This window comes from Merops nubicus, unplaced genomic scaffold, assembly GCF_000691845.1.
Source record: "Merops nubicus isolate BGI_N331 unplaced genomic scaffold, ASM69184v1 scaffold2999, whole genome shotgun sequence".
NCBI classification, from domain to species: Eukaryota; Metazoa; Chordata; class Aves; order Coraciiformes; family Meropidae; genus Merops; species Merops nubicus.
Window position 1 is genome coordinate 17,889 of NW_008632891.1, and position 10,308 is coordinate 28,196.

At 46.4% G+C, this 10,308-nt stretch overlaps 1 protein-coding gene across 1 annotated transcript in view; it reads left to right on the forward strand.

The window, feature by feature from the left end:
* The window catches only part of FZD3 (frizzled class receptor 3), a gene marked incomplete at both ends in the record, with an annotated part of 26,138 nt that extends 16,282 nt beyond the window's left edge, over positions 1–9,856 (forward strand). The window contains 2 exons of the mRNA XM_008948031.1: positions 6,887–7,035; positions 9,623–9,856. Coding sequence (XP_008946279.1) covers positions 6,887–7,035; positions 9,623–9,856 — 383 coding nt within the window. The remainder of the gene's footprint in view (positions 1–6,886; positions 7,036–9,622) is intronic.
* Positions 9,857–10,308: the final 452 nt, after the last annotated feature.

A 10,308-nucleotide genomic window follows, 5' to 3' on the forward strand; every position in this document is an offset into this window, starting at 1 on the left:
TTCTCATGTTGCTGGAGTGTGCAAGCCCCTCTGGCGGCTCCAGGAAAGTGATCAGGCATCAAGGAAAACAGAGAATCACCACCAGTGTTATCTTTCCTCTAGGAGAGGTTCTCATCTTGAAGGACATCATCACCCGTTGCCTTCTGGTCTCTCTGCCCTCCTGGAAAGGCAGCTCCTGATGTTCAGAGCAGTGTGTTTGTGAGACAGGCTTTTATCAAGAAACAAAACTCTTACCACAGGTTTTTGAGGTCCAGAGGAGAACTTCAGCACCTCTAGATTTCAGTCAGTGGCTTGCCAATATGCAACAGGTATTTTGAAAGCCTTTGGTAGAAGGTTATGAGGAGAGCACTGTGGTTAACAGACATGAAGAGGGGTCTGGCAGCAGTGCCAAGTGGGAAGCAGGAGAAATGACTGAATTAAATTACTTAGTAGATGTTCACAGTTATTATTTCAGCTGATAATGTAGCAGGTCTAAGCTGCATTGTTTTCAGAGAGATTTTTTTTTTCCCCATTGGCTGCATCTGCAGTGGAACTCTAATACTAAAGGGATCACTTTCCTAATGGGATTTGTGCTTCTCCATCTGTGCCAAAAGCATATATAGGATTTCACAGAATCATACAATGGGTTGGGTTGGAAATGACCTTCAGGATCATTTAGTTCCAAGCTCCATGCCATGGGAAGGGACACTTCCCACTAGACCAGGCTGCTCCAAGCCCCATCCAGCCTGGTCCTGAACACCTCCAGTGATGGAGCAGCCACTCCTGTGGCAACCTGTGCTGATGTCTCACCACTCTCCTAGTGAAGAACTTCCTTATTTTTCATCTAAATCTCCCCTCTTCCAGTGTGAAGCCATTACCCCTTGTCCTATCCCTACAAGCCATTGTAAACAGTCCCTCCTCAGCTTTCTGTAGACCCCCTTCAGATCCTGCAAGGCTGTGCTCAAAGCCCCATCCAGCCTGGTCCTGAACACCTCCAGTGGTGGTGCAGCCACTCCTGTGGCAACCTGTGCTGATGTCTCACCACTCTCCTAGTGAAGAACTTCCTTATTTTTCATCTAAATCTCCCCTCTTCCAGTGTGAAGCCATTACCCCTTGTCCTATCCCTACAAGCCATTGTAAACAGTCCCTCCTCAGCTTTCTGTAGACCCCCTTCAGATCCTGCAAGGCTGCTGTAAGGTCTCCCTGGAGCCTTCTCCAGGCTGAACAACCCCAACCCTCTCAGCCTGGCCTCACAGCAGAGGGGTTCCAGCCCTCAGACCACATTCGTGGCCTCCTCTGGCCCCACTCCAACAGGTCCACATCCTCTTTGTGTTGAGGGAGCTGTTCCTTTACAGCTGAAGCAGTGCTCACCCTCTGTTTCTGGATGTGCACTGGGACAACATTAGCATTTCATAACATGGGTTTTGTGCAGAACAAAACTGAAAGCTGAACTTATTGCTCATGCAGAACTAATGTCAGGGGAAATTTCCTGTCATGTACAATGAGCAGTTAACACTGAAGTGCTAAACTAGACACCCAAGGTGAGCTGGGTGGGGCTGCAGCTACACAGGGTCTTTTGTGATCACTACCCCTCTAGAGCCCTCCTTTGCAAGCTGGATATCTAAAACTCCTTCAGCTCCAACATGAAAATTATTGCAGTCCTTCCATAACTCAGTGTAACCCAAAAATGTAACCAGAATGCCAAACACAGCTTGCTAAAATACTCTTAAATGTTGAATTGTAGCTTCTGAAGCAACATACCCTGCACTTACCAAAGCCCAACCAAGAGCAGATTGTATTTTTTAGGCTCTTTTTTTTCTCTTGTGCCACTGAGAGTGTGGATTTTAAGGTATTTCACAGTCTCTCCTGAGTAAATGACAACATAATTACTATTAGCAGTGCTTTGCTTGCATTGTTATTCTATAAAAGAAGATGAAATTCTGCACAGAGTCCACACGAGTGATTTTTTACTCCTTGTTAGCACAGTATTTGTTATATGTTATATATATATTATATATGCTGTGAAGGGGTTTGCAGAAAAATGAGAGATGAAAATACATTTTAAATTCCTCCTCACTGCATTTCAGTTTCTTTTCCTCCTTTCAGTTCTGTCAGTAGTTCAGCTTTTGGGGACGTTTCTGAAATAAACTCTGATGTATGTGTCGAGCAGGGTGGAAGTTCACCCATTTTTTTGCTAGTCTTGTAAAAGAGCTGCCACAATTTCATTCAAAACTTCTCAGTGGAGAGAGATTTTCTCTGAGAATACAATTTGAAAAGAAAAACTCATCTTCTTGCCATCTATCAGTTTCCAAATTGTATATTCCACTGCACTTCATTTGAAATTACAACTTCATTGAAATTACAACCCTTTTTCACTCAACATTGAAGTATTTCTGTTAGAAAGAACAATAAACACATACTGCCTCTGTAGATGTTTCCCTGTATCATAGAATCACAGAATGGTTTGGGTGGGAAGGCACCTTTCAAAGTCATCTAGTCCAACCCCCCTGCACTGAGCAGGGACAATATTTTCATTTTTCAGGAGCTATATAGTCCTAATTAGTGCTTAAAGAAATTTGCAGTTGTTTAAGCTTAAACATACTTGCTCATATTCTGAATTTTTAAAAACAGGGTTGGAAAGTACATCAAGTGGCATTATTATTATTACATAGGCATGGACAGCATTGGAGCTCTGAGTGTCTAATCAGTCTCCCTATTTTTCTTCATTTCTGCTATACCCAGAATTTGAGTGACTTCTCTCTTGCCTCAAATTTCAAAAGGCTTTCTGCAAAGAATCAGACAAAGCTGAGCTAACAGGCTGGAGAAGAGAAGTATAATCTCTGCAGGCAAGGGAGGATGGTCCTCTACAGGCCCATGTTAGATATTCCCTGCATCATCTTCTCTCTCCAAGGAGATGAAACTGGGGATCTTCTCCAGCTTTCACTGTTGTCTTCAAAGATGGTTACACATGGAGATGTCATATGGTTTTAAAGAAACCTGGAGTTCAGCAAAGCCTTGTGTCTCCTCTTTTAATCATCCAACAGAGCCAAGTCATAAAAATGAAGATGCTGCTTATTTTAGAAGCTTTTTTCCTAGTCCTCCCCCAGAAAATTATTGAGGTTTCACACGTTGGAGGTGGACACTTCTGGAAGAGTTTGGGTGCTGCACAATGAGATCCTCAAGAAAAGGAAGAGAGTGATTTTGTAGTGCTGGAATTGCTGCTGTTGTTGCTTTGGCTGCTCCACACGTGCCACAGTAATCCTGGTTACCTGGAATTTCTCAGCAGGAGACATAAAGAGTCGTAGGCAAGCTGAGCTTTGGAAGCTGAGGGGATATGAAAAATGGTTTTAAAATAGGAGTGCTGCTGAAGCAGTTTCAACATTATACGCGCTGTCGTCGGGGATTTACTATAAATAAGGAGCAATATTTCCAGAACTGGCAAAGCAGATCCTGTTAGCAGATGCTTTGGGAAAATCTTTGTGTTTGAGTAAAGCAGAGTGTGTGAAGTTTGTGTATTCCAGGTCAAATTATGCTTTTATATATTGTGGATTTATCTAAGCATGTAAAAGTCTGTGACACTTCAGCATTGTATTTTTGATTTACTCTTCCTAAATAGCTGGGCAGTATAGAAAAAGGGAAAATTAACTCCTCTCTGTCCAAAGGAAAGGGAACAGCAGTGGTTTGAGGGCCACACTTCTGGGAAATGGGCTTGGAGGCTCTGGGTTCAAAACCATGGATTTTCAGCTTTCATCTAGAAATTTCAAGTTGGATTTTTCCCATGTTAGTTATTATATGTGTTGTTTAAAAGAGGTGCAGTCACCTCAGTCTCAGTGATCTAATTAATATGTTACTAGAATTGCTTAATCTGTGCAAAGAGGCTGATTTTCAAGAAATGTGTGGAAATGATGCTTAAAACCTCCTTTACCAAAGAGCAGGATGTCCTTCCTTTCACTTGCAACTCTTTGTGATATTGAGTTATTTTAACTTCCACTTGGAATTATTTATGGCACCCAGCATGAATAGGTTGAGCCAGAAGTTTTGATATCAAGTGATTTCCTGTAATATCTTCATGGAAGTAATAAAATCTGCGTGGTGCAAGAGGGACCTGTGATATATTTGGTGTGGGGAGCAGCAGACATCACAGCACCTGATTTCTGTTGGCTCTAGCACAAGGCAGCATGACTCAGTCAATAAAATAAAGATGTCCTGTAGTACCATGAGCAACTGAGAGTTTAGTGCTAGAACTGTTGGTTTCTTCTTCATGCAAGAATCAAAATTAAATTCCCTTCAGGCTGGTAGTTATGCCAGGGGAGAATTGTAAATATGTAAATATGAAAATTCACCTGAATGTTACCTTCATTAAGAAACGATGAATTTCACCATTTATTCCACTTGATGCCACAGTTGCACGTTATGAAATGAGGTAATTTTTGAGAGCTTAATTCTGTTGGATAATTTTTTTTATTTGGTAATTGTTAATTTCTACTTTTTTCTTGAGAGGAATCTCACAGGTTGACCACAAAACCACCTGGAAAGCCTTCAGACTCGTTTCACATGAGTAAATAGTTGCAGGTATAGGAAAGTCCAAAGAGTCTTCAACCTTCATTGGTCCATCAAGACAAAGAGCTTCAATGTCAGTGTTTTTCCTGGGGCAGAGATTGATGAAAGCACATGAAGCAGTGCTGAGAAAAGAACAGACGTGGGGAGAACCTTGATCCCACTTCATACAGAGCTGAATGCTAAGAAACATCTTATAATATTCATTATGTTTGTTGATTTAATTACAGGATGAGAATGTAGTTGCTGAAGACCAGTATCGATGGGCCTGAACTCTTGTCATGTTCCAGCCTGCCCCACTGCACTGTGGGATTATGGGCAAGACATTGAAATCCTCATTTTCCATCTGCAGTGGTGATATTATTTAAAAAAAAAATGTTAAATGATGCAAAGTATTAAAAAAAAGATGGCTGTAATTTCAGTGGTCCATACAGAAGCTGTGCTGCCCCTCAGCATTATGTGGTTGGAAAGTCATGGGCCATGAGCCTACTTCTGGCAAGTCATCTTCCCACAGTTCAGTGTCTCCATATTTCATATGTTTGGCTGAGAGCCCTGGGGCTGCTGAGGTGGAGCAGAGAAGCCTCAGAGGGGATCTGAGCAGTGCTGAGCAAGAGCTAAAGGGCCCCGGGGGGCAAGAGGCTGGGGCCAGACTCTGCTCAGTGGTGCCAGGGACAGGACAAGGGGCAACGGGCACCAACTGGAACCCAGGAGGTGCCACCTGAGCAGGAGGAGAAACTTCTCTGCTGGGAGGGTGGCAGAGCCTGGCCCAGGCTGCCCAGAGAGGCTGTGGAGTCTCCTGCTCTGGAGAGATCCCAAACCCTCCTGGCTGTGACCCTGGGCACCCTGCTGGGGGTGAGCTGCTGGAGCAGGGGGTGGGATGAGATGATCCCCAGAGGTCCCTCCCAAACCCACCACGCTGGAGTTCTGTGATTCATGTTATTTTTTTTGTCATGCTTTTAAGTCTTCAGAGGCCAGACAAGCTCCCTGCCAGACAGGCTGTCTGCTCCCTGTCACCCTGCCAGCCCTTCTCCATTCCCCTCTGCTCTCCAGGAAGATGGATTCAAACTGAATTCCTAGAGCTGTACAAAGTATTTCAGTCTCACTCTTACAGAACCAAGTCCCCTTGGCTTCAAACACCTTGTTTGGTATCTTCTTCCCATTCAAACAGGCTGGTAGATACCCAGGTTGCATTCTTCAATGTAATGGTTTGTCATCAAACCCTTGGCTGCATCACCAGCAGTCTCAAAGCTGTTGCTGCAGACACTTAATCCCTGCTGGAAAGAGACCCAACTCCATGAGCATCTCCCCACGATTAAACAGCCCCAAACCTTCCTCCTCTACTAATCCCTGAGCCATCTGTGGGTCTTTGCTATCCTGTTAGGTACCTACTTTACTTCTGTTTGTGATCTGGAGAATTTACTGGAAGGTCAATGGAATTTCCCCTTGTTGGAAAACCTTTCCCATCCTTCTGGTAAGAAGATGGCTGGTATCTTCTAGGCTTGCACTTGTTCTCTGTCCTTGAAGGTTCAGTGTTTGAACGGGGTCATCAGTTCAAGAGAGCATCTGGATGCCTGTTTGTTTAACCTCACAGACCTTCCTGGAAATAATAGCTTTGTATCTTCTCTCCATCTTTTCCAAACAAACCCTTTGTACATCAAAATGTTTTCAAAACTAGACCTGGTGAGCTTGTGCAAATTCAGTTGGTGCCCCTGAGGGAACAGGGAGAGGTCGGGGCTGTGCCAGGTCAGTAAGAGTCAAGCAGTTGTTCCTTACTGACACCTCACATTCCTGAGGGAGGGAGATTAGGGGTGTAACCCTCCACTGAAGGGTAAGGAATAAAGGATCATCAAATCATACAGTGGTTTAGGTTGGAAGGGACCTTCAAGATCATCTAGTTCCAACCCCCTGCTGTGGGCAGGACACCTCCCACTAGACCAGGTTGCTCAAAGCCCCATCCAGCCTGGCCCTGGACCAGCACTGAACGTGCCACAGAGCATTTCACTGGGGCTCCTCCCAACAGCAAACGTAGCACCTGGCTTCCTATAGGTTCATCCCATTAAAGCAACAAGCCTTTATAATGTGAAGACCAGAAAATATTTCCCAATTATTCAGGGCAGAGACAAAAGCCCAGAAATACAAATAAAGGCCAAGACCTCCCAGCAGTTGAATCTTTTGTGTTGCTCAACAGTGGGCTGTAGAACACACTCGGTCATGCTCTGCAGAGCCACAAAACAAAGGAACCCTGTTGGTGTTTACTTTGGCTCAGGGCAGAGACAGTTCTTTCAAATGAGTTAATAAATGTGAACTACGATGGGTTGCATCACCTTCTCTGGTTTTATTTTCTCTGTAGGTCACTCAGATGAGTCGCCCGGATTTGATTCTCTTCCTCATGAAGTATCTGATGGCTTTGGTCGTTGGGATCCCCTCTGTCTTCTGGGTTGGAAGCAAAAAGACCTGTTTTGAGTGGGCCAGCTTCTTCCACGGGCGCAGGAAAAAAGAGTAGGTGTTGGGAGCTGGTGGAGGGGCTGCTGGGGGACTGGCAAATCTTCCCTTGTGCTGCTGGAAGAGAATTTTGGTTAGCTGTTCACAGAGGCAAAGACAGGAGTAGAGAGAAAAACTCCCACTACCCAAAATGCAGCAAGGAAGGAGAAGACAAGCAACAGCTCAAAAAAAACCCTGAAGGCTTGTGGCTTGTTTTTCCATTAATTATCCTTTGGTCCCAGAATCAATTCTACATTGCTCCATCTGTTTCCAAAATCTATTTTTAACAAGAATTAGGTTTCAGTTGAATAGCACAGCTTCTCTGCCTTTTCATGAGAGACAGAACTGAAAGTTTTTATTTATAAACTTGTTTATCTATTCAGCTGAATCAGATTTTATACTGAAATTAAACCAAAGTTCTCTTCACTGTGATTGTAGTTAAAAGTAATTGTCTCTGCTTTTAATCCTCCCCTATGCATTAGTGCCACAGCACAGCTTGGTGGAATGCAACAGAAACCTCTCATAGCTTCTGTAAGGCTGAAATTAATTTAGTCCAAGGTGCAGCATATATTTAGAGATGATCTATGATGATCTTTGATGGTTGGAGTTAATGATCTTAGAGGACTTTTCCAACCTTAATGATTCTATGATCTTGTAATAGCTATGAAGAGCTATTTTCATAATCATAACTCCTGTCTTCTAAGTAGATGTTTCAGAATCATGGGATCCCAGCATGGTAGGGGTTGGAAGGGACCTCTGGAGATCATCTTGTCCAACCCTCTGCTCCAGCAGGTCACTTACAGCAGGGTGCCCAGGTGGGTTTGGAATCTCTGCAAAGAAGGAGATTCCATGGTGAACTTGTTGCCCACCAGGAGCCCCAGATCCTTCTCTGTGGAGCCACTGTCTAGCAGGCCAAGCTCTGCCCTGTACTGATAGCTGAAGTGTGGTTATCTGACACTTAGCAAAGCAGAATTGTCTTCCTGTGGGGTTCCCAAATGCAAGCCTGTGTCCTGCCAGTCACTGTGGTCTCAGGGACAACTTGTTGTCCACCAGCACTCCCAGGTCCTTCTCTGCAGATTTAGGTGGGATTTACACAGAGGTGACATGCAGGTTTGGTGGGTGGAGGGCAGGAATAGCGTTGGCACAGGCAGAGGAAGCTGTTTTACAGGACAGGCTCTCTCCTGGGTGGCTCCTGGAAGTGCCATCCTCTCTCCTGGTGCAGCTCAGCAGGGGAGGAGCTCCCACACTCAGCAGTGTCCATCTGAACTCCTTCACTGGCTCCATTCAGTGAGCAGAAAGAGGCAGAGCCCATTCAAACCTCCCTCCTCAGGCAGCCTGTGATCTCTGTGAGCAGGAAAATGGAGAGGGGGAGATCAGCAGGCAGAGGAAACGGAGTGTGAAAGAGTGATACTGAGAATGTGAGGGGAGGAAAAGGCCTCCCCACAAAAAAAGAGATTAAAAACCCCAAAAGGAATGTCGAGGCTGTGATAGAGATCACCAGGCAGAGGAAACGGAGCGTGAAAGAGTGATACTGAGAATGGGAGGGGAGGAGAAGGCCTCCCCACAAAAAAAAGAGATTAAAAAGCCCAAAAGGAATGTCGAGGCTGTGATAGCACCTCCTTTCACCATGCCATGGAAGAGCAGCCAAGTGTGTGCCCCTCCACCAGCCCTTCCCAGCAAGAGACTTCAGCAAACAGAGAAGCTGTGAGACTGTATCCCCTGCTCTAAGGGCTGCAGGCCTCTTGCTTTTGTGGTGTTCTCTGTACTGTGTTTCATCTGGTGTTCTCCTCCTGCTGCCAGTTTTAATCCAGGTTTTACATGCTCATTTGAGTGTGGAACCAGCTTCAGAGTTCCCTGAGAGGCAGTTCCCTGGGTCATTGGAGCTCACTGGGTCATGGTGCTGACCCAAGGGTGTCTCCTGGAACAAAGTGAGGAGCAGCTGAGGGAGCTGGGGGTGCTGAGCCTGGAGCAAAGGAGGCTCAGGGGAGACCTTCTGGCTCTGCACAGCTCCTGACAGGAGCCTGGAGCCAGGGGGGGGTCGGGCTCTGCTCCCAAGGGACAAGGGACAGGACAAGAGGAAAGGGCCTCAAGTTGCCCCAGGGGAGGTTTCAGTTGCCCCTGAGGAACAATTTCTTGCCCTGGAGGGTTGCCCAGGGCTGTGCCAGGCTGCCCAGGGCAGTGGTGGAGTCCCCACCCCTGGAGGGGTTTCCAAGCCGTGGAGATGTGGGGTGAGGGACACGGGGCAGTGGGGACCTGGCAGTGCAGGATTAATGGTTGGGTTTGATCTTAAAGGTCTCTTCCAACCCAAAGAATTTTGTGATTTTGTGATTCTGCTGTTGTCCAGTTGAGACCATGAGCAAATACTCTGCAATTATCCCACACACTGAAGGTAGAGGAGCAGCTGCAGGGAGTGAGAAGGGTTCAGGAACAGGAACTTTGCTAAGACATCCAAATATAGACGTGCTTCAGAGTTGGGGCCAGTATGGTGTAACTAGATGGTCTCATTTGCCAGGCTGTAAGTTCATCTGTGCTGTTTGTGTTGCTCCTGCACTGCTTTTAGCTGCAGTCCTTAATGCTAACGACTCCTCTCCCCTGTCTTCTCCAGAGTGGTGAACGAGAGCCGACAAGTGCTGCAGGAGCCAGACTTCGCTCAGTCTCTTCTGAGGGACCCCAACACCCCCATCATCCGCAAGTCCAGAGGCACCTCCACCCAGGGCACCTCCACCCACGCCTCCTCCACCCAGCTGGCCATGCTGGACGACCAGAGGAGCAAGGCAGGCAGTGTCCACAGCAAAGTGAGCAGCTACCACGGCAGCCTGCACCGCTCGCGGGACGGACGGTACGTTCCCCCTCCTCAGAGCCCTGGGGGAAAGGGACAGGCCTCTGCCAGCCCCAGCCTTGGCCATCACGTTGCTAAAACAGGAGTTCTGCTCCTGTTTGCTTTCTCTGATGGCATCTCCTCTCCCTGTTGGTGTCTTGATGGGAAACAAGAGATGTGGTATTGTCAGAGTCTCCACTAGTCTTCGTGCACCCGCAGTGTGGGGGTGCCCAGTGCTGGCTGTGCTGCAGAGGCACCAGCTGTATTGTGTCACCAAGTGCATGGGCAACAGAGCCAGCCTGAAATCAGCTTGGGATTTTTGTGGCTGCTTTTAGAGAATCATAGAATCATAGATTTGTTTTGCTTGGAAGAGACCTTTAAGATCATCAAGTCCACCCATTCCCCCATACGTGCCAGGTGCCCACTGGCCCATGTCCCTCACACCACATCTCCACGGCTTGGGAACCCCTCCA